At 46.5% G+C, this 24,303-nt stretch overlaps 2 protein-coding genes across 5 annotated transcripts in view; both read left to right on the top strand.

The window, feature by feature from the left end:
• The window catches only part of TRAPPC9 (trafficking protein particle complex subunit 9), a 691,224-nt gene that overhangs the window by 363,434 nt on the left and 303,487 nt on the right, over positions 1-24,303 (top strand). The gene's annotated exons all lie outside the window — the stretch shown is intronic.
• LOC141101372 (uncharacterized) lies at positions 171-22,798 on the top strand. The gene is made up of 4 exons (XM_073590444.1): positions 171-182; positions 440-2,711; positions 2,778-3,528; positions 22,741-22,798. The coding sequence occupies exons 1-4, from the start codon at positions 171-173 to the stop codon at positions 22,796-22,798; spliced, it is 3,093 nt and encodes a 1,030-aa protein (XP_073446545.1).

Raw genomic sequence — 24,303 nt, 5'->3', positions numbered from 1 at the left:
AGCAGGTAGTGTAGTCAGGAATAGCCAGAGGTTGGTACATGGGAGCAGCAGTATAATTGAAGGATCAGCAGGTAGTGTAGTCAGGAATAGCCAGAGGTTGGTACGTGGCAGCAGCAGTATAGTTGAAGGATCAGCAGGTAGTGTAGTCGGGAATTGCCAGAGTTTGGTACATGGCAGCAGCAGTATAGTTGAAGGATCAGCAGGTTGCATAGTCAGGAATAGCCAGAGGTTGGTACGTGGCAGCAGCAGTATAGTTGAAGGATCAGCAGGTTGCGTAGTCTAGAATTGCCAGAGGTTGGTACATGGCAGCAGCAGTATAGTTGAAGGATCAGCAGGTAGTATAGTCAGGAATAGCCAGAGGTTGGTACATGGGAGCAGCAGTATAGTTGATTGATCAGCAGGTAGTATAGTCAGGAATAGCCAGAGGTTGGTACATGAGAGCAGCAGTATAGTTGAAGGATCAGCAGGTAGTGTAGTCAGGAATAGCCAGAGGTTGGTACATGGCAGCAGCAGTATAGTTGAAGGATCAGCAGGTAGTCTAGTCAGGAATAGCCAGAGGTTGGTACATGGCAGCAGCAGTATAGTTGAAGGATCAGCAGGTAGTGTAGTCAGGAATAGCCAGAGGTTGGTACATGGCAGCAGCAGTATAGTTGAAGGATCAGCAGGTAGTGTAGTCGGGAATGGCCAGAGGTTGGTACATGGGAGCAGCAGTATAGTTGAAGGAACAGCAGGTAGTGTAGTCGGGAATTGCCAGAGGTTGGTACATGGCAGCAGCAGTATAGTTGAAGGATCAGCAGGTAGTATAGTCAGGAATAGCCAGAGGTTGGTACATGGGAGCAGCAGTATAATTGAAGGATCAGCAGGTAGTATAGTCAGGAATAGCCAGAGGTTGGTACATGGCAGCAGCAGTATAGTTGAAGGATCAGCAGTTTGCATAGTCTGGAATTGCCAGAGGTTGGTACATGGGAGCAGCAGTATAGTTGAAGGATCAGCAGGTAGTGTAGTCAAGAATAGCCAGAGGTTGGTACATGGGAGCATCAGTATAGTTGAAGGATCAGCAGGTTGCATAGTCAGGAATTGCCAGAGGTTGGTACATGGCAGCAGCAGTATAGTTGAAGGATCAGCAGGTAGTGTAGTCGGGAATTGCCAGAGGTTGGTACATGGGAGCAGCAGTATAGTTGAAGGATCAGCAGGTAGTGTAGTCGGGAATTGCCAGAGGTTGGTACATGGCAGCAGCAGTATAGTTGAAGGATCAGCAGGTTGTATAGTCAGGAATTGCCAGAGGTTGGTACATGGGAGCAGCAGTATAATTGAAGGATCAGCAGGTAGTATAGTCAGGAATAGCCAGAGGTTGGTACATGAGAGCAGCAGTATAGTTGAAGGATCAGCAGTTTGCATAGTCTGGAATTGCCAGAGGTTGGTACATGGAAGCAGCAGTATAGTTGAAGGATCAGCAGGTAGTGTAGTCGGGAATTGCCAGAGGTTGGTACATGGCAGCAGCAGTATAGTTGAAGGATCAGCAGGTAGTATAGTCAGGAATTGCCAGAGGTTGGTACATGGGAGCAGCAGTATAATTGAAGGATCAGCAGGTAGTATAGTCAGGAATAGCCAGAGGTTGGTACATGGCAGCAGCAGTATAGTTGAAGGATCAGCAGTTTGCATAGTCTGGAATTGCCAGAGGTTGGTACATGGGAGCAGCAGTATAGTTGAAGGATCAGCAGGTAGTGTAGTCAAGAATAGCCAGAGGTTGGTACATGGGAGCAGCAGTATAGTTGAAGGATCAGCAGGTTGCATAGTCAGGAATTGCCAGAGGTTGGTATATGGGAGCAGCAGTATAATTGAAGGATCAGCAGGTAGTATAGTCAGGAATAGCCAGAGGTTGGTACATGGGAGCAGCAGTATAGTTGAAGGATCAGCAGGTAGTGTAGTCAGGAAAAGCCAGAGGTTGGTATATGGGAGCAGCAGTATAGTTGAAGGATCAGCAGGTTGCATAGTCAGGAATTGCCAGAGGTTGGTACATGGGAGCAGCAGTATAGTTGAAGGATCAGCAGGTTGCATAGTCAGGAATTGCCAGAGGTTGATACATGGGAGCAGCGGTATAGTTGAAGGATCAGCAGGTAGTATAGTCAGGAATAGCCAGAGGTTGGTACATGGGAGCAGCAGTATAGTTGAAGGATCAGCAGGTAGTATAGTCAGGAATAGCCAGAGGTTGGTACATGGGAGCAGCAGTATAGTTGAAGGATCAGCAGGTTGCATAGTCAGGAATAGCCAGAGGTTGGTACATGGCAGCAGCAGTATAGTTGAAGGATCAGCAGGTTGCATAGTCAGGAATTGCCAGAGGTTGGTATATGGGAGCAGCAGTATAGTTGAAGGATCAGCAGGTTGCATAGTCAGGAATTGCCAGAGGTTGGTATATGGGAGCAGCAGTATAGTTGAAGGATCAGCAGGAAGTGTAGTCGGGAATTGCCAGAGGTTGGTACATGGCAGCAGCAGTATAGTTGAAGGATCAGCAGGTAGTATAGTCAGGAATAGCCAGTGGTTGGTACATGGGAGCAGCAGTATAGTTGAAGGATCAGCAGGTTGCATAGTCAGGAATTGCCAGAGGTTGGTATATGGGAGCAGCAGTATAGTTGAAGGATCAGCAGGTAGTATAGTCAGGAATAGCCAGTGGTTGGTACATGGGAGCAGCAGTATAGTTGAAGGATCAGCAGGTTGCATAGTCAGGAATTGCCAGAGGTTGGTACATGGGAGCAGCAGTATAGTTGAAGGATCAGCAGGAAGTATAGTCAGGAATAGCCAGAGGTTGGTACATGGGAGCAGCAGTATAGTTGAAGGATCAGCAGGTTGCATAGTCAGGAATTGCCAGAGGTTGGTACATGGGAGCAGCAGTATAGTTGAAGGATCAGCAGGAAGTATAGTCAGGAATAGCCAGTGGTTGGTACATGGCAGCAGCAGTATAGTTGAAGGATCAGCAGGTTGCATAGTCAGGAATTGCCAGAGGTTGGTACATGGGAGCAGCAGTATAGTTGAAGGATCAGCAGGTAGTATAGTCAGGAATAGCCAGAGGTTGGTACATGAGAGCAGCAGTATAGCTGAAGGATCAGCAGGTTGCATAGTCAGGAATTGCCAGAGGTTGGTACATGGGAGCAGCAGTATAGTTGAAGGATCAGCAGGTAGTATAGTCAGGAATAGCCAGTGGTTGGTACATGGGAGCAGCAGTATAGTTGAAGGATCAGCAGGTTGCATAGTCAGGAATTGCCAGAGGTTGGTATATGGGAGCAGCAGTATAGTTGAAGGATCAGCAGGTAGTATAGTCAGGAATAGCCAGTGGTTGGTACATGGGAGCAGCAGTATAGTTGAAGGATCAGCAGGTAGTATAGTCAGGAATTGCCAGAGGTTGGTACATGAGAGCAGCAGTATAGTTGAAGGATCAGCAGGTTGCATAGTCAGGAATTGCCAGAGGTTGGTACATGGGAGCAGCAGTATAGTTGAAGGATCAGCAGGTTGCATAGTCAGGAATTGCCAGAGGTTGGTATATGGGAGCAGCAGTATAGTTGAAGGATCAGTAGGTAGTATAGTCAGGAATAGCCAGTGGTTGGTACATGGGAGCAGCAGTATAGTTGAAGGATCAGCAGGTTGCATAGTCAGGAATTGCCAGAGGTTGGTACATGAGAGCAGCAGTATAGTTGAAGGATCAGCAGGTTGCATAGTCAGGAATTGCCAGAGGTTGGTACATGGGAGCAGCAGTATAGTTGAAGGATCAGCAGGTAGTATAGTCAGGAATAGCCAGAGGTTGGTACATGAGAGCAGCAGTATAGTTGAAGGATCAGCAGGTAGTATAGTCAGGAATAGCCAGTGGTTGGTACATGAGAGCAGCAGTATAGTTGAAGGATCAGCAGGTAGTATAGTCAGGAATAGCCAGAGGTTGGTACATGAGAGCAGCAGTATAGTTGAAGGATCAGCAGGTAGTATAGTCAGGAATAGCCAGTGGTTGGTACATGAGAGCAGCAGTATAGTTGAAGGATCAGCAGGTAGTATAGTCAGGAATAGCCAGAGGTTGGTACATGAAAGCAGCAGTATAGTTGAAGGATCAGCAGGTTGCATAGTCAGGAATTGCCAGAGGTTGGTACATGGGAGCAGCAGTATAGTTGAAGGATCAGCAGGTAGTATAGTCAGGAATAGCCAGTGGTTGGTACATGAGAGCAGCAGTATAGTTGAAGGATCAGCAGGTAGTATAGTCAGGAATTGCCAGAGGTTGGTACATGGGAGCAGCAGTATAGTTGAAGGATCAGCAGGTAGTATAGTCAGGAATAGCCAGTGGTTGGTACATGAGAGCAGCAGTATAGTTGAAGGATCAGCAGGTAGTATAGTCAGGAATAGCCAGAGGTTGGTACATGAAAGCAGCAGTATAGTTGAAGGATCAGCAGGTTGCATAGTCAGGAATTGCCAGAGGTTGGTACATGGGAGCAGCAGTATAGTTGAAGGATCAGCAGGTAGTATAGTCAGGAATAGCCAGTGGTTGGTACATGAGAGCAGCAGTATAGTTGAAGGATCAGCAGGTAGTATAGTCAGGAATTGCCAGAGGTTGGTACATGGGAGCAGCAGTATAGTTGAAGGATCAGCAGGTTGCATAGTCAGGAATTGCCAGAGGTTGGTACATGAGAGCAGCAGTATAGTTGAAGGATCAGCAGGTTGCATAGTCAGGAATTGCCAGAGGTTGGTACATAGGAGCAGCAGTATAGTTGAAGGATCAGCAGGTAGTATAGTCAGGAATAGCCAGAGGTTGGTACATGGGAGCAGCAGTATAGTTGAAGGATCAGCAGGTAGTGTAGTCAGGAATAGCCAGAGGTTGGTACATGGCAGCAGCAGTATAGTTGAAGGATCAGCAGGTAGTGTAGTCAGGAATTGCCAGTGGTTGGTACATGGGAGCAGCAGTATAGTTGAAGGATCAGCAGGTTGCATTGTCAGGAATTGCCAGAGGTTGGTACATGGATGCAGCAGTATAGTTGAACGATCAGCAGGTAGTATAGTCAGGAATAGCCAGAGGTTGGTACATGGGAGCAGCAGTATAGTTGAAGGATCAGGAGGTTGCATAGTCGTGATTCACCAGAGGTTGGAACATGGAAGCAGCAGTATAGTTGAAGGATCAGCAGGTAGTTTAGTCAGGAATAGCCAGAGGTTGGTACGTGGCAGCAGCAGTATAGTTGAAGGATCAGCAGGTAGTTTAGTCAGGAATAGCCAGAGGTTGGTACATGGGAGCAGCAGTATAGTTGAAGGATCAGCAGGTAGTTTAGTCAGGAATAGCCAGAGGTTGGTATATGGGAGCAGCAGTATAGTTGAAGGATCAGCAGGTAGTGTAGTCAGGAATAGCCAGAGGTTGGTATATGGGAGCAGCAGTATAGTTTAAGGATCAGCAGGTAGTGTAGTCAGGAATAGCCAGAAGTTGGTACATGGGAGCAGCAGTATAGTTGAAGGATCAGCAGGTAGTATAGTCAGAAATAGCCAGAGGTTGGTACATGGGAACAGCAGTATAGTTGAAGGATCAGCAGGTAGTGTAGTCAGGAATAGCCAGAGGTTGGTATATGGGAGCAGCAGTATAGTTTAAGGATCAGCAGGTAGTGTAGTCAGGAATAGCCAGAGGTTGGTACATGGGAGCAGCAGTATAGTTGAAGGATCAGCAGGTAGTATAGTCAGGAATAACCAGAGGTTGGTACATGGGATCAGCAGTATAGTTGAAGGATCAGCAGGTAGTGTAGTCAGGAACAGCCAGAGGTTGGTACATGGGAACAGCAGTATAGTTGAAGGATCAGCAGGTAGTGTAGTCAGGAATAGCCAGAGGTTGGTATATGGGAGCAGCAGTATAGTTTAAGGATCAGCAGGTAGTGTAGTCAGGAATAGCCAGAGGTTGGTACATGGGAGCAGCAGTATAGTTGAAGGATCAGCAGGTAGTATAGTCAGGAATAACCAGAGGTTGGTACATGGGATCAGCAGTATAGTTGAAGGATCAGCAGGTAGTGTAGTCAGGAACAGCCAGAGGTTGGTATATGGGATCAGCAGTATAGTTGAAGGATCAGCAGGTAGTGTAGTCAGGAATAGCCAGAGGTTGGTATATGGGAGCAGCAGTATAGTTGAAGGATCAGCAGGTAGTATAGTCAGGAATAGCCAGAGGTTGGTACATGGGATCAGCAGTATAGTTGAAGGATCAGCAGGTAGTGTAGTCAGGAATAGCCAGAGGTTGGTATATGGGAGCAGCAGTATAGTTGAAGGATCAGCAGGTAGTGTAGTCAGGAATAGCCAGAGGTTGGTATATGGGAGCAGCAGTATAGTTGAAGGATCAGCAGGTAGTGTAGTCAGGAATAGCCAGAGGTTGGTATATGGGAGCAGCAGTATAGTTGAAGGATCAGCAGGTAGTATAGTCAGGAATAGCCAGAGGTTGGTACATGGCAGCAGCAGTATAGTTGAAAAATCAGCAGGTAGTGTAGTCAGGAATAGCCAGAGGTTGGTATATGGGAGCAGCAGTATAGTTGAAGGATCAGCAGGTAGTGTAGTCAGGAATAGCCAGAGGTTGGTACATGGCAGCAGCAGTATAGTTGAAAAATCAGCAGGTAGTGTAGTCAGGAATAGCCAGAGGTTGGTATATGGGAGCAGCAGTATAGTTGAAGGATCAGCAGGTAGTGTAGTCAGGAATAGCCAGAGGTTGGTACATGGGAGCAGCAGTATAGTTGAAGGATCAAGCAGGTAGTATAGTCAGGAATAGCCAGAGGTTGGTATATGGGAGCAGCAGTATAGTTGAAGGATCAGCAGGTAGTATAGTCAGGAATTGCCAGAGGTTGGTATATGGGAGCAGCAGTATAGTTGAAGGATCAGCAGGTAGTATAGTCAGGAATAGCCAAAGGTTGGTACATGGGAGCAGCAGTATAGTTGAAGGATCAGCAGGTAGTATAGTCAGGAATAGCCAGAGGTTGGTATATGGGAGCAGCAGTATAGTTGAAGGATCAGCAGGTAGTATAGTCAGGAATAGCCAAAGGTTGGTACATGGGAGCAGCAGTATAGTTGAAGGATCAGCAGGTAGTATATTCAGGAATAACCAAAGGTTGGTATATGGGAGCAGCAGTATAGTTGAAGGATCAGCAGGTAGTATAGTCAGGAATAGCCAAAGGTTGGTACATGGGAGCAGCAGTATAGTTGAAGGATCAGCAGGTAGTGTAGTCAGGAATTGCCAGAGGTTGGTACATGGGAGCAGCAGTATAGTTGAAGGATCAGCAGGTAGTATAGTCAGAAATAGCCAGAGGTTGGGGCATGGGAGCAGCAGTATAGTTGAAGGATCAGCAGTTAGTATAGTCAGGAATAGCCAGAGGTTGGGGCATGGGAGCAGCAGTATAGTTGAAAGATCAGCAGGTAGTATAGTCAGGAATAGCCAGAGGTTGGGGCATGGGAGCAGCAGTATAGTTGAAGGATCAGCAGTTAGTATAGTCGGGAATAGCCAGAGGTTGGGGCATGGGAGCAGCAGTATAGTTGAAAGATCAGCAGGTAGTATAGTCAGGAATAGCCAGAGGTTGGGGCATGGCAGCAGCAGTATAGTTGAAGGATCAGCAGTTAGTATAGTCAGGAATAGCCAGAGGTTGGGGCATGGCAGCAGCAGTATAGTTGAAGGATCAGCAGTTAGTATAGTCGGGAATAGCCAGAGGTTGGGGCATGGGAGCAGCAGTATAGTTGAAGGATCAGCAGTTAGTATAGTCAGGAATAGCCAGAGGTTGGGGCATGGCAGCAGCAGTATAGTTGAAGGATCAGCAGTTAGTATAGTCGGGAATAGCCAGAGGTTGGGGCATGGGAGCAGCAGTATAGTTGAAAGATCAGCAGGTAGTATAGTCAGGAATAGCCAGAGGTTGGGGCATGGCAGCAGCAGTATAGTTGAAGGATCAGCAGTTAGTATAGTCAGGAATAGCCAGAGGTTGGGGCATGGGAGCAGCAGTATAGTTGAAAGATCAGCAGGTAGTATAGTCAGGAATAGCCAGAGGTTGGGGCATGGCAGCAGCAGTATAGTTGAAGGATCAGCAGTTAGTATAGTCAGGAATAGCCAGAGGTTGGGGCATGGCAGCAGCAGTATAGTTGAAGGATCAGCAGTTAGTATAGTCGGGAATAGCCAGAGGTTGGTACATGGGAGCAGCAGTATAATTGAAGGATCAGCTGGTTGCATAGTCAGGAATTGCCAGAGGTTGGTACATGGGAGCAGCAGTATAGTTGAAGGATCAGCAAGTTGCATAGTCAGGAATAGCCAGAGGTTGGTACATGGGAGCAGCAGTATAGTTGAAGGATCAGCAGGTAGTGTAGTCAGGAATAGCCAGAAGTTGGTACATGGGAGCAGCAGTATAATTGAAGGATCAGCTGGTTGCATAGTCAGGAATTGCCAGAGGTTGGTACATGGGAGCAGCAGAATAGTTGAAGGATCAGCAGGTAGTGTAGTCAGGAATAGCCAGAAGTTGGTACATGGGAGCAGCAGTATAATTGAAGGATCAGCTGGTTGCATAGTCAGGAATTGCCAGAGGTTGGTACATGGGAGCAGCAGTATAGTTGAAGGATCAGCAAGTTGCATAGTCAGGAATAGCCAGAGGTTGGTACATGGGAGCAGCAGTATAGTTGAAGGATCAGCGGGTAGTATAGTCAGGAATAGCCAGAGGTTGGTACATGGGAGCAGCAGTATAGTTGAAGGATCAGCAGGTAGTGTAGTCAGGAATAGCCAGAGGTTGGTACATGTCAGCAGCAGTATAGTTGAACGATCAGCAGGTAGTGTAGTCAGGAATAGCCAGAGGTTGGTACATGAGAGCAGCAGTATAGTTGAAGGATCAGCAGGTAGTATAGTCAGGAATAGCCAGAGGTTGGTACATGGGAGCAGCAGTATAGTTGAAGGATCAGCAGGTAGTATAGTCAGGAATAGCCAGAGGTTGGTACATGGGAGGAGCAGTATAGTTGAAGGATCAGCAGGTAGTATAGTCAGGAATAGCCAGAGGTTGGTATATGGGAGCAGCAGTATAGTTGAAGGATCAGCAGGTAGTGTAGTCAGGAATTGCCAGAGGTTGGTACATGGGAGCAGCAGTATAGTTGAAGGATCAGCAGGTAGTATAGTCAGGAATAGCCAGAGGTTGGTACATGGGAGCAGCAGTATAGTTGAAGGATCAGTAGGTAGTATAGTCAGGAATAGCCAGAGGTTGGTACATGGGAGCAGCAGTATAGTTGAAGGATCAGCAGGTAGTATAGTCAGGAATAGCCAGAGGTCGGCACATGGGAGCAGCAGTATAGTTGAAGTATCAGCAGGTAGTATAGTCAGGAATTGCCAGAGGTTGGTACATGGGAGCAGCAGTATAGTTGAAGGATCAGCAGGTAGTATAGTCAGGAATAGCCAGAGGTTGGTATATGGGAGCAGCAGTATAGTTGAAGGATCAGCAGGTAGTGTAGTCAGGAATTGCCAGAGGTTGGTACATGGGAGCAGCAGTATAGTTGAAGGATCAGCAGGTAGTATAGTCAGGAATATCCAGAGGTTGGTACATGGGAGCAGCAGTATAGTTGAAGGATCAGCAGGTAGTGTAGTCAGGAATAGCCAGAGGTTGGTACATGGGAGCAGCAGTATAGTTGAAGGATCAGCAGGTAGTGTAGTCAGGAATAGCCAGAGGTTGGTACATGGGAGCAGCAGTATAGTTGAAGGATCAGCAGGTAGTATAGTCAGGAATAGCCAGAGGTTGGTACATGGGAGCAGCAGTATAGTTGAAGGATCAGCAGGTAGTATAGTCAGGAATAGCCAGAGGTTGGTACATGGGAGCAGCAGTATAGTTGAAGGATCAGCAGGTAGTATAGTCAGGAATAGCCAGAGGTTGGTACATGGGAGCAGCAGTATAGTTGAAGGATCAGCAGGTAGTATAGTCAGGAATTGCCAGAGGTTGGTACATGGGAGCAGCAGTATAGTTGAAGGATCAGCAGGTAGTATAGTCAGGAATAGCCAGAGGTTGGTACATGGGAGCAGCAGTATAGTTGAAGGATCAGCAGGTAGTATAGTCAGGAATAGCCAGAGGTTGGTACATGGGAGCAGCAGTATAGTTGAAGGATCAGCAGGTAGTATAGTCAGGAATAGCCAGAGGTCGGCACATGGGAGCAGCAGTATAGTTGAAGTATCAGCAGGTAGTATAGTCAGGAATTGCCAGAGGTTGGTACATGGGAGCAGCAGTATAGTTGAAGGATCAGCAGGTAGTATAGTCAGGAATAGCCAGAGGTTGGTATATGGGAGCAGCAGTATAGTTGAATTATCAGCAGGTAGTGTAGTCAGGAATTGCCAGAGGTTGGTACATGGGAGCAGCAGTATAGTTGAAGGATCAGCAGGTAGTATAGTCAGGAATAGCCAGAGGTCGGCACATGGGAGCAGCAGTATAGTTGAAGTATCAGCAGGTAGTATAGTCAGGAATTGCCAGAGGTTGGTACATGGGAGCAGCAGTATAGTTGAAGGATCAGCAGGTAGTATAGTCAGGAATAGCCAGAGGTTGGTATATGGGAGCAGCAGTATAGTTGAAGGATCAGCAGGTAGTGTAGTCAGGAATAGCCAGAGGTTGGTACATGGGAGCAGCAGTATAGTTGAAGGATCAGCAGGTAGTGTAGTCAGGAATAGCCAGAGGTTGGTACATGGGAGCAGCAGTATAGTTGAAGGATCAGCAGGTAGTATAGTCAGGAATAGCCAGAGGTCGGCACATGGGAGCAGCAGTATAGTTGAAGTATCAGCAGGTAGTATAGTCAGGAATTGCCAGAGGTTGGTATATGGGAGCAGCAGTATAGTTGAAGGATCAGCAGGTAGTATAGTCAGGAATAGCCAGAGGTTGGTATATGGGAGCAGCAGTATAGTTGAAGGATCAGCAGGTAGTGTAGTCAGGAATAGCCAGAGGTTGGTACATGGGAGCAGCAGTATAGTTGAAGGATCAGCAGGTAGTATAGTCAGGAATAGCCAGAGGTTGGTACATGGGAGCAGCAGTATAGTTGAAGGATCAGCAGGTAGTATAGTCAGGAATAGCCAGAGGTTGGTACATGGGAGCAGCAGTATAGTTGAAGGATCAGCAGGTAGTATAGTCAGGAATAGCCAGAGGTTGGTACATGGGAGCAGCAGTATAGTTGAAGGATCAGCAGGTAGTATAGTCAGGAATTGCCAGAGGTTGGTACATGGGAGCAGCAGTATAGTTGAAGGATCAGCAGGTAGTATAGTCAGGAATAGCCAGAGGTTGGTACATGGGAGCAGCAGTATAGTTGAAGGATCAGCAGGTAGTGTAGTCAGGAATAGCCAGAGGTCGGCACATGGGAGCAGCAGTATAGTTGAAGTATCAGCAGGTAGTATAGTCAGGAATTGCCAGAGGTTGGTACATGGGAGCAGCAGTATAGTTGAAGGATCAGCAGGTAGTATAGTCAGGAATAGCCAGAGGTTGGTATATGGGAGCAGCAGTATAGTTGAATTATCAGCAGGTAGTGTAGTCAGGAATTGCCAGAGGTTGGTACATGGGAGCAGCAGTATAGTTGAAGGATCAGCAGGTAGTATAGTCAGGAATAGCCAGAGGTCGGCACATGGGAGCAGCAGTATAGTTGAAGTATCAGCAGGTAGTATAGTCAGGAATTGCCAGAGGTTGGTACATGGGAGCAGCAGTATAGTTGAAGGATCAGCAGGTAGTATAGTCAGGAATAGCCAGAGGTTGGTATATGGGAGCAGCAGTATAGTTGAAGGATCAGCAGGTAGTGTAGTCAGGAATAGCCAGAGGTTGGTACATGGGAGCAGCAGTATAGTTGAAGGATCAGCAGGTAGTGTAGTCAGGAATAGCCAGAGGTTGGTACATGGGAGCAGCAGTATAGTTGAAGGATCAGCAGGTAGTATAGTCAGGAATAGCCAGAGGTCGGCACATGGGAGCAGCAGTATAGTTGAAGTATCAGCAGGTAGTATAGTCAGGAATTGCCAGAGGTTGGTATATGGGAGCAGCAGTATAGTTGAAGGATCAGCAGGTAGTATAGTCAGGAATAGCCAGAGGTTGGTACATGGGAGCAGCAGTATAGTTGAAGGATCAGCAGGTAGTATAGTCAGGAATAGCCAGAGGTTGGTACATGGGAGCAGCAGTATAGTTGAAGGATCAGCAGGTAGTATAGTCAGGAATAGCCAGAGGTTGGTACATGGGAGCAGCAGTATAGTTGAAGGATCAGCAGGTAGTATAGTCAGGAATTGCCAGAGGTTGGTACATGGGAGCAGCAGTATAGTTGAAGGATCAGCAGGTAGTATAGTCAGGAATAGCCAGAGGTTGGTACATGGGAGCAGCAGTATAGTTGAAGGATCAGCAGGTAGTGTAGTCAGGAATAGCCAGAGGTCGGCACATGGGAGCAGCAGTATAGTTGAAGTATCAGCAGGTAGTATAGTCAGGAATTGCCAGAGGTTGGTACATGGGAGCAGCAGTATAGTTGAGGGATCAGCAGGTTGCATAGTCAGGAATAGCCAGAGGTTGGTGCATGGGAGCAGCAGTATAGTTGAAGGATCAGCAGGTAGTATAGTCAGGAATAGCCAGAGGTTGGTGCGTGGGAGCAGCAGTATAGTTGAAGGATCAGCAGGTAGTATAGTCAGGAATTGCCAGAGGTTGGTACATGGGAGCAGCAGTATAGTTGAAGGATCAGCAGGTAGTATAGTCAGGAATCACCAGAGGTTGGTACATGGCAGCAGCAGTATAGTTGAAGGATCAGCAGGTAGTATAGTCAGGAATTGCCAGAGGTTGGTACATGGCAGCAGCAGTATAGCTGAGGGATCAGCAGGTTGCATAGTCAGGAATAGCCAAAGTTGGGTACAAGTGATAAGTAAGTTGCGTATTTAGGAATAGCCAGAGGTTGGCTCCTGGAGGAAGCGGTAAAGTTGAAAGATCAGTAGGTTGCGTAGTCAGGGATAGCCACTGGTCGGTACACGGTGGCAGCAGTATTTTCTTGAGGATAAGCAGCAGGTGGAACGAGAGTTTGGCTAATGGATGGGAGCTCAATAATCTTGCAAGGAAGGAAGTGCAATTTCAGGTTTATGGAGGGTGCTCAATCAGGAGATCACAGGGTGGAGACCATCAGGAATAACACAAGTACTAGTATCTAGCATGGAACTGTCCAGTGAGCTAAATACAGTGGAAGAAGTAAGTATTTGATCCCTTGCTGATTTTGTAAGTTTGCCCACTGACAAAGACATGAACAGTCTATAATATTACCGGTAGGTTAATTTTAACCCCTTTCCAACATCATGCGTAATAGTATGCCAATGTCAGACTCCCTCCCTTTGATGTGGGCTCCGGCGACATGTTTAAAACAGCTGACGTGCCCGGAACAGCCGCTGGTGGAATCGCGATCCACCCACGGCTATTAACCAGTTAAATGCCGCTGTCAAACGCTGACGGAAACGTGATCGCGGGTCACCGGGGGTTTGGCATGACAAACAGAGGTGGTTGGCGCTCATAGCAAGTCAGTAAATCTACTACATAGAGGCGATCTGATCATCGCCTGCATGTAGCAGAGCCGAATCTTCTAGTCTCCCATGAAGACTAGTGAAGCATGCCAAAAACTATAAAAAAAAAAAAAAAAAAAAAAAAAAAAAGAAGAAAAGTTTTTAAAAATATTAAGCAAAATTAAAAAATAAAGTTCAAATCACACCCCTTTCCCCCCGTTCAAAATAAAATAATAAAAAAAATCAGGCACACATTTTGTTTCGCCTTTTTCAGAATCACCAGATCTATCAACAAAATAAGGATTAACCTGATCGCTAAACGGCGTAGCAAGAAAAAAAAAATCAAAACGCCAGAATTACATTTTTTGATCGCAGCGACATTGCATTAAAATGCCATCACGAGCGATCAAAAGATCGTATCTGCACCAAAATGGTATCATTAAAAAGTCATCTCGGTAAGGGAAAATTTAGCCCTCACCCAACCCAAGATCACGAAAAATGGAAACGCTACGGGTATCGAAAAATGACGCAGTTTTTGGTTTTTTTTAACAAAGTTTGGAATTTTTTTCACCACTTAGATAAAAGAGAACCTAGACATGTTTGGTGTCTATGAACTCGTAATGACCTGGAGAATCATAATGGCAGGGCAGTTTTTGCATTTCATGAACATAGTAAAAAAGCCAAGCAAAAAAACAAATGTGAGATTGCACTTTTTATGCAATTTCACCGCACTTGGAATTTTTTTCCCGTTTTCTAGTACACGACATGGTAAAATCAATGGTGTTGATCAAAAGTACAACTCGTCCTGCAAAAATCAAGCCCTCACACGCCATATTGACTGAAAAATAAAGTTATGGCTCTGGGAAGGAGGGGAATGAAAACGCAAAAAGCGAAAATACCTCTGGGGTTAAGGGGTTAACATTGAGAGAGATAATATCAAAAATAAAATCCAGAAAATCACATTGTATAAATTATATAAACTTATTTGCTTTTTGTGTTGAGAAATAAGTATTTGATCCCCTACCAACCATTAAGAGTTCTGGCTCCTGCAGACCAATTAGACGCTGCTAATCAACTTGTTACCTGCATTAAAGACAGTTGTCTTACATAGTCACCTTTATAAAAGACTCCTGTCCACAGACTCAATTAATCAGTCAGACTCTAACCTCTACAACATGGGCAAGACCAAAGAGCTTTCTAAGGATGTCAGGGACAAGATCATAGACCTGCACAAAGCTGGAATGGGCTACAGAACCATAAGTGAGACGCTGGGTGAGGAGACAACTGTTGGTGCAATAGTAAGAAAATGGAAGAAGTAAAAAATCACTTTCAATCAATCTGGGACACCATGCAAGACCTCAGCTTGTGGGATATCCTTGATCATGAGGAAGGTGAGAGATCAGCCTAAAACTACACGGGGGGCACTTGTTAATGATCTCAAGGCTGCTGGGACCACAGTCACCAAGAAAACCATTAGTAACGCATTACACCGTAAAGGTTTAAAATCTTGCAGTTACCGCAAGGTCCCCCTGCTTAAGAAGGCACATGTGCAGACCCTTCTGAAGTTTGCCAATGAACACCTAGATGATTCTGTGAGTGATTGGGACAAGATGCTGTGGTCAGTTAAGACAAAAATTGAGCTCTTTGGAATTAACTCAACTCGCTGTGTTTGGAGGAAGAGAAATGCTGCCTATGACCCAAATAACACCATCCCCACTGTCAAGCATGAAGGTGGAAATCTTATGTTTTAGGGTTGTTTCTCTGCTAAGGGCACAGGATTATTTCTCCGCATCAATGGGAGAATGGATGGAGCCATGTACCGTAAAATCCTGAGTGACAACCACCTTCTTTCTGCCAGGACAATAAAAATGGGTCGTGGCTGGGTCTTCAAGCAAGGCAATGACCTAAAACATACAGCCAAGGCAACAAAGGAGTGGCTCAAAAAGAAGCACATTAAGGTCATGGAGTGGCCTAGCCAGTCTCCAGACCTTAATCCCATAGAAAACTTATGGAGGGAGTTGAAGCTCCGAGTTGCCAAGCGACAGCCTCAAAATCTTAATTATTTAGAGATGATCTGCAAAGAGGAGTGGAGCAAAATTCCTCCTGACATGTGCGCAACCCTCATCATCAACTACAAAAACCATCTGACTGCTGTGCTTGCCAACAAGGGTTTTACCACCAAGTGTTAAGTCTGGTTTGCCAGAGGGATCAAATACTTATTTCTCACTGCAAAATGCAAATTTATATAATTTGTACAATGTGATATTCTGGATTTTATTTTTGATATTTTATCTCTTAAAATGAACCTACCCTTAAAATTACAGACTGTTCATGTCTTTGTCAGTGGGCAAACTTACAAAATCAGCAAGGGATCAAATACTTATTTCCCCCCTGTAGTTCACAGAGAAGAGATGCACAAGAACTGCTGAGTTCGAGTCCTGATATCATTCGTAAATAACTGTCTCCTTGGTTACAGACTACAAACATCCTCTGTGTAGTATGATGCTGCAGTCCCATCACTCTCTTCTGTCCGTCTCCTCGTCTTCTGTTTTTGGGTTGTAAAGAAGAGGGAGCGCGGGATCAGACTACACAATTCTTGCTTGTAGTCTGTAACCAAGGAGTCAGGTTTGTCCGCATAGGAGGTGAGAACAGAGAAAATTAGAAGAATTGTGATCTACAAAAGCTTTTCCGTTCTGCTTATTGGGAAAAGAGCCGAGCCGCTGAAGTAATTTAGCAGTACAGCAGAGAAAAAACTTTTTTGAGGAGGAAGAAAGAAGGGATTACTGTATATTGTCAGCTGCCAGAGGGAGAAGGAGACTGATTCTGTCATTTACATGCTACAGACCCTGCAAATGATGTAATATACAGTAGCTACAGGATGTTTTTTTTTAACAAATGTATTAATGTGATAACCTCTTTAAAGGGCTTATTTAAGAATAATAAAATATGGCTATTGACTTCTAGTAACTGCGCCTCTTCTCCAATGTTTGAGTCTGGTATTGCATCTGAGCCCTATTGAACGTAATACGGTTGAGCTTTACTAGTGCACACCACCTGTAGGGGGACATGGCGCTGTTTTTAGAATTAAGTAACCATGTTTTTTCCCATTCGAGACAACTCGTAACTATGGGCTAGGTGTGCTGATAATTGGGGGGGGTCCGACCACTTATATTGAGTATCGGGCTCTGATAGAACGGAGCTGCTGTTAGTAACCTGGCATCAGAGAGTTAAATCTGTACTCCGTGACGTCCCGCGGCATCACATGCGAGGTCGGATGCTCATCCGTACTCCTCGGGTAGTTGACTCGCCATCGATCAGCGCGGCGTCCACATGGAGGGGTGCAGGTCAGAAACGTAATTGAGTCAGGTCTGTTTCGACTGTCACAGTCGTTTGCAGCCCGTGTCCTGACTGTGGAGCTTCACATCAATGCCTGCTGTCTATAGACTCCAGGAGGTCACCCCCAGCCCGCGGGGCCGCCGTGTTTGGGCGAGGAAAGGTCATCCGATATATTGAGTCACTTTTTCATCATTACACGGCGGGCCTCCTGCAGCTCGGTTCCATTTACTGTGTTGAGATGAGCACAAGAGGAGCGAGGAGCCGAGCGCGACTGATAAATATTTCATGTAATCCCTGATAGAACCGTGATAAATATCAGATCGTTACAGGTCATATCAGTCCCCCCGCATGGAGACCACCGGCTTCATGTATCAATGTATGGCAGAAACTGTACCCACCACATAATACATCCTTTCATCGTCTTTTTGTTATTTTTGTGTTCATTTTTTTTTTTATATTTTTCTGTTTTTTTTATTTTTGCTTTTTATTTTATTTTGGTTTTGTGGGTTTTTTTTTTGTTATTTTTGTGTTTCCTACTTTTCAAAACCAAACACTCCATCTGTTTATGTGACCAATTAAGGAGTAACCGTCGTTTTAAATGAATATTACACGTGAGAATAAGCAAGATTGTAATATTATTTCATCAGAGGAATCCGATTCTTTCTGCTACTGCGTTGATTTTTCACTCATTTCAAGGGAAAAATTAGTATTCTGTGAAGACTTATTTTCCCATTACTGAGATAGGAGATGTCAGTTGGTGCTTTAAAACATTTTTGGCAGGAGAAGTTAGAGGCGTCACGGACAGTGTGCTGCAAGTTCTTCATAGAACTTTATAAGCACCAACTGTCATCTCCTTTCTCAGTGATGGGAAAGCCTGTATTCACTGAAGACACATTTTACCTGTGAGTTGAGTTTTTCCAGGAGGAGAAAGAAGCAGATTTTTCTGATATAATATTTTACAAATTTTCTTATTTTCACAAGTGCTATTGAAAAATAAAAACTTTCATTGACTGTTACTCTTTAAGTAGGGATAGTTTAATGGCCACATTCTACGTTTGTGCCACTTAAAAGGCCACAATAAATGTTAAATATGTATTTCCATGGCGATGTTAATCAGCCACAAACCTATCAGGGTACAGCTCACTTACTGCTTTGCTGCAACCGTTCTACCCTCGCTGTGCCCCACTATAACAGAGCCACATCCACCCTGCCTCGCTCTGATGGTGCCACACAGTTCCCCCTGTAACAGTGACGGCTGCAAAGTGCCACATCTATATCTAACATAACAGTGCCAGTCACACACTGCCCCACCATAACAGTGCCAGTCACACACTGCCCCACCATAACAGTGCCAACCACACTCTTCTCCTCCATAACAGTGCCAGTCACATCTATACCTACCATATCAGTGCCAGTCACACACTGCCCCACCATATCAGTGCCAGTCACACACTGCCCCACCATAACAGTGCCAACCACACTCTTCCCCTCCATTACAGTGCCAGCCACACTCTTCCCCTCCATAACAGTGCCAGCCACATACTGCCCCACCATAACAGTGCCAGCCACACACTGCCCCACCATAACAGTGCCAGCCACACACTGCCCCAACATAACAGTGCCAGCCACACACTGCCCCAACATAACAGTGCCAGCCACACACTGCCCCACCATAACAGTGCCAGCCACACACTGCCCCACCATAACAGTGCCAGCCACATCTATACCTACCATAACAGTGCCAGCCACACTCTTCCCCTCCATAACAGTGCCAGCCACACACTGCCCCACCATAACAGTGCCAGCCACACACTGCCCCACCATAACAGTGCCAGTCACACACTGCCCCACCATAACAGTGCCAGCCACACACTGCCCCACCATAACAGTGCCAGCCACATCTATACCTACCATAACAGTGCCAGCCACATCTATACCTACCATAACAGTGCCAGCCACATCTATACCTACCATAACAGTGCCAGCCACACTCTTCCCCTCCATAACAGTGCCAGCCACACTCTTCCCCTCCATAACAGTGCCAGCCACACACTGCCCCACCATAACAGTGCCAGCCACACACTGCCCCACCATAACAGTGCCAGCCACACACTGCCCCACCATAACAGTGCCAGCCACACACTGCCCCACCATAACAGTGCCAGCCACACGCTTCCCCTCCATAACAGTGCCCGCCACATCTATACCTACCATAACAGTGCCAGCCACACTCTTCCCCTCCATAACAGTGCCAGCCACATCTATACCTACCATAACAGTGCCAGTCACACACTGCCCCACCATAACAGTGCCAGTCACACACTGCCCCACCATAACAGTGCCAGCCACACGCTTCCCCTCCATAACAGTGTCAGCCACATCTATACCTACCATAACAGTGCCAGCCACACTCTTCCCCTCCATAACAGTGCCAGCCACATCTATACCTACCATAACAGTGCCAGTCACACACTGCCCCACCATAAGTGCCAGCCACACACTGCCCCACCATAACAGTGCCAGCCACACACTGCCCCACCATAACAGTGCCAGCCACATCTATACCTACCATAACAGTGCCAGCCACACACTGCCCCACCATAGCAGTGCCAGCCACACACTGTCTCACTATAACAGTGCCAGCCACATCCATACCTTCAGTTATGCTCAAAAGTTTGCATACCCCGGTGGAATTTTTGCTTTCTTGGTACTTTTTTGAGAATATAAATGATAACCCCCAAAACTTTTTCTCCACTCATGGTTAGTGGTTGGGTGAAGCCATTTATTGTCAAACTACTGTGTTTTCTCTTTTTAAATCATAACGGCAAAAACATCCAAATAACTGATCAAAAGTTCACATACCCTGGTGATTTTGGCCTGATAACATGCACAGAAGTTGATACAAATGGGTATGAATGGCTACTAAAGGTAACATCCTCACCTGTGACCTGTTTGTTTGTAATCAGCGTGTGCATAAAAGCTGAGTGAGTTTCTGGGATCCAGACAGACTCTTGCATCTTTCATCCAGCCACTGACGTTTCTGGATTGGTAGATCAACAAAACTTTTGTCTACAACTGCCAGGAAAATTGTCCGGGATGCAAAGGAAAACCCACAAATAACATCAGCTGAAATATTGGATTCTCTGAAAACTGGCGGTGTGGCTGTTTCAAGATGCACAATAAGGAGGCACTTGAAGAAAAATGAGCTGCTTGTTCAAGTCACCGGAAGAAAGCCATTACTGCTCAAATGCCACAAAGTATCTCGCCTACAATGCGCAAAACAGCGCAGAGACAAGCCTCAAAACTTCTGGAATAAGGCAATTTTGAATGATGAGACCAAAATTGAATTTTTGGCCACAACCATAAACGTTACATTTGGAGAGAGGTCAACAAGGCCTATGATAAAAGAAACACCATTCCTACTGTAAAGCACAGAGGTGGTTCGCTCATATTTTGGGGATGTGTGAGCTACAAAGGCACAGGAAACGTGGTCAAAGTTGAAGGGAAGATGAATGCAGCACGTTATCAGCAAATACTGGGGGCAAATTTACACTCATCAGCCCGGAAGCTGCGCATGGGACTTACTTGGACGTTCCAACATGACAACGATCCAAAACACAAGGCCAAGTCGACCTGTCATTAGCTATAGCAGATCAAAGTGAAGGTTCTGGAGTGGCCATCCCAGTCTCCTGACCTCAATATTATTGAGCCACTCTGGGGAGATCTCAAGTGCGCAGTTCATGCTAGACAGCCCAGGAATTTACAGGAACTGGAGGCTTTTTGCCAAGAAGAGTGGGCAGCTTTACCATCTGAGAAAATAAAGAACCTCATCCACAACTACCACAAAAGACTTCAAGCTGTCATTGATGTTAGAGTGGACAATACACGGTATTAAGAAATGGGGTATGTGAACTTTTGGTCAGGGTCATTTGGATGTTTTGGGTTGTCATTCATTATGATTTAAAAAGGGAAAAACACAGTAGTTGTTAGGGCCGGCGGAACGCACCAAATTATAAAATAGTAGGTGCGTTCGCAGCCCGGGGTCCACAGTGCAGAGGTGGTACACTGCCGCTAGGTAATGGCGGAAGAATAGAGCGGCGTAAAAACAGTCACACATGGTTTATGTCACCCAATGTGAACAGGTGTGAACTCTGTTAATGCACAGAGTCGCACAACCGCTGAACGTAGATGCCGGAGCCTGTTTAGCTCACAGAGCCCAGCCATAAGAGCGCACAGTGTACGGCCACAGAACTCTACCACAAGGACACGGGGTTAGAGTCCTTCTAGGCCCACTGAGCGTGCGGCGTCGCTGCCGCGAGCGCCGCTATACGCTGGCTGTGAAGTGGAGCACGTGCACTGAGGCGTGCCGAGTCCCTGGTGAGGGCTGATGCCTGACTCAGCCTCTGTCCTACCCACACCTAAGCCTGGGCGCTAGCAGGCTAGGCTGCACAACACATGCGTACCAAGGGTAGGGGGTTTCTTAATGAGTTACTCACCAGAGACATTCATACGTGCATACATCACTCACTCCACATAGTCTGTAAATATAGTCTTATCCTAGGGCATGGCCGAGCGGCCATGCAAACCTTTTATAGCCGCGAGCGTCCGGGACCTTCCTGGCTTCTCGGATGGGCCAATCCGAACACGAGCAGGACCTGAGCATGTGACCTTCGATCTCCAATGGGAGATCACTCCACAGGCATGCTCAGTGGCCTGACATGGGGACTTAGTCCCTGGAGAATCTTGCTGCTGAGCAGCATGTATTGCCATAGATGTGCCAGAGGTGGCAGCAACAAGAAAACCCACGGAGCTGGTCTGGGCAGAGCGCCTGGACCGACGAGTTTGCTGAGCAACCACCTCTGCGGCTGGAGAGGAATAGGAGACCGCTGGAAGTAAGGCTCGGGATTCTCACTGTGCAGCGACAGAAATCTGACGCCTAACAGTAGTTTGACAATAAATGGCTTCACCCAACCGCTAACCATAAGTGGAGAAAGAGTTTTGGTGTTATCATTCATATTCTCTTAAAAAAGGCCAAGAAAGCAAAAATTCTGCCGGGTATGTAAACTTTTGAGCACAACTGCACCATAACAGTGCCAGCCACACACTTACATGTCCAGCCACAGAGCAGTAAGCCGAGTCCATGTCTTGGAACAGCCCCCTATTCTATATTGGAGGATGGTACATGAGCCGTCCTGAGTTTTCCTCTTGCTAAGGCAACTTTCACACTTGCGTTTTTTTGCGCTGCGCCTCGTGTGCATTCCAAACGCATGCAAAAAACGCATTAAGCGTTTTGCATGTGTCTGCTGTTTTTTTGCGCATGCGATTTAACCAGTTTGTCACCATGTTATCTCTAAATACGCATGCGCATGTCCTAGCGCACGCGTGCGATCCCATAGACTGTAATGTTGTTTTTTTGCACGTTCCGTGCGCTAATGTGCGCATGCGTTTTTTGGCAGCAGTTGGGCGCACAGAAAAATGCAACATGTTGCATCTGGGCGCACACCTGGAAAAAACGCAGCACACGAAAACGCACATGAACGCGTACAAGCGCTATACCATGTGCCCGCCATGTTAAAGATAGGGGAACAATGCGCATGCGCACGAGACGCAGCGCTAAAAAACGCAAGTATGAAACCAGCCTAAGCCCCCCAATACCGCGGTGCCATCCTCTTACTTGCTCCTGTTATGTCAGTAGAATGACTGCAGCCACTACACTGCTGATTCTGTCACATCTTGGTTCTGATTTTCCACAGTTTCTCTAAATTTTTAAGATTTCCAGTTGCATTTTTGGCAAAACCTGGCCCTCATGAAGCAAAGCTGAGCTGTAATTACATCATTTACTCCTGAATGCAATACATCATTTTTATGACCCCTTCCTGTTACTCGTCCCCTCCTTCTCTATTTTTAATTGCCGTCCTTTTCATTTTCAGATCCCTCTCCTCCGTCAGCTCCTCCACCCCACCTGCCATGTCGGGAGGCCGCTATTAAAGGTTCTGAGCAACATCTGTTTATTTTTCCATCTCCGTCCTCGTGCGCCCGGACTCACCAGCCCATCTGCTCCGTACACATTATAAGAAGGTGTAATGAGCCCTGTGCGCGAGCGGCAGAGGAGACGAGTCCCCGCTACATGGTCGCCGCTGAGTCCTTGTATCAGTCTTACATTTGATGTTTGGGAGACAAAATGATTGACGCAGCAGAGGAAATATTGTATTATGGTTTCATCGCTGCCTTCTGGATTTAAATATTTTTTTTGGGGAAAAAAAGATTTTGGCCCAAAATTAACCAAAAAAGAATGTAAAAGTAGTCCTAAGTTGTTTTTTTTTTTTTGTTTGTTTTTTTTTTTGTTAGTTTTGCATCGTACTCTTTTATCCTTTTAGATTGGGATACTGCGACTTTGACTATGACTCAATTCATATTGCAGTCAAATGGTCTGTGTAGTGGTATTGGATGTGCCGATTTGCCATCCAGGAACCAGGGAAAACTTTGTGATGTCCTACCTGATGGCCATATATAGATCAGTAAAGAACTCTGCGCCCCCGTAGGAGCAGTAGATGAAATGGTTTATTCTTATGCTTCCATACGTGACGTTCCGGTCTACAATCTCGGAAATTTGTGCGAACATACAGATTGTTAGTGCAGCAGAGTTAAGCGGCGGGTTTGACGGTGGAAAAAAGCGTGTTCTGTCATGTGTCCGCGCTCCGGCAATGTCTCCTCTGTCATGTGTCAGTGTTCCGGCAATGTCTCCTCTGTTATGTGTCCGCGCTCCGGCAATGTCTCCTCTGTCATGTGTCAGTGTTCCAGCAATGTCTCCTCTGTCATGTGTCAGTGTTCCAGCAATGTCTCCTCTGTCATGTGTCCGCGCTCCGGCAATGTCTCCTCTGTCATGTGTCAGTGTTCCGGCAATGTCTCCTCTGTCATGTGTCCGCGCTCCGGCAATGTCTCCTCTGTCATGTGTCAGTGTTCCAGCAATGTCTCCTCTGTCATGTGTCAGTGTTCCAGCAATGTCTCCTCTGTCATGTGTCCGCGCTCCGGCAATGTCTCCTCTGTCATGTGTCAGTGTTCCAGCAATGTCTCCTCTGTCATGTGTCAGTGTTCCGGCAATGTCTCCTCTGTCATGTGTCCGCGCTCCGGCAATGTCTCCTCTGTCATGTGTCAGTGTTCCAGCAATGTCTCCTCTGTCATGTGTCAGTGTTCCAGCAATGTCTCCTCTGTCATGTGTCCGCGCTCCGGCAATGTCTCCTCTGTCATGTGTCAGTGTTCCGGCAATGTCTCCTCTGTCATGTGTCCGCGCTCCGGCAATGTCTCCTCTGTCATGTGTCCGTTCTCCGGCAATGTCTCCTTTGTCATGTGTCTGCCCTCTGGCAATGTCTCCTCTGTCATGTGTCCGCGCTCCGGCAATGTCTCCTCTGTCATGTGTCCGTTCTCCGGCAATGTCTCCTTTGTCATGTGTCTGCCCTCTGGCAATATCTCCTCTGTCATGTGTCCGTTCTCCG

This window comes from Dendrobates tinctorius, unplaced genomic scaffold (assembly GCF_039654945.1).
Source record: "Dendrobates tinctorius isolate UK_male_01 unplaced genomic scaffold, ASM3965494v1 ptg000116l, whole genome shotgun sequence".
Taxonomy (NCBI): domain Eukaryota; kingdom Metazoa; phylum Chordata; class Amphibia; order Anura; family Dendrobatidae; genus Dendrobates; species Dendrobates tinctorius.
This window is presented reverse-complemented; position numbering and strand designations above follow the sequence as displayed.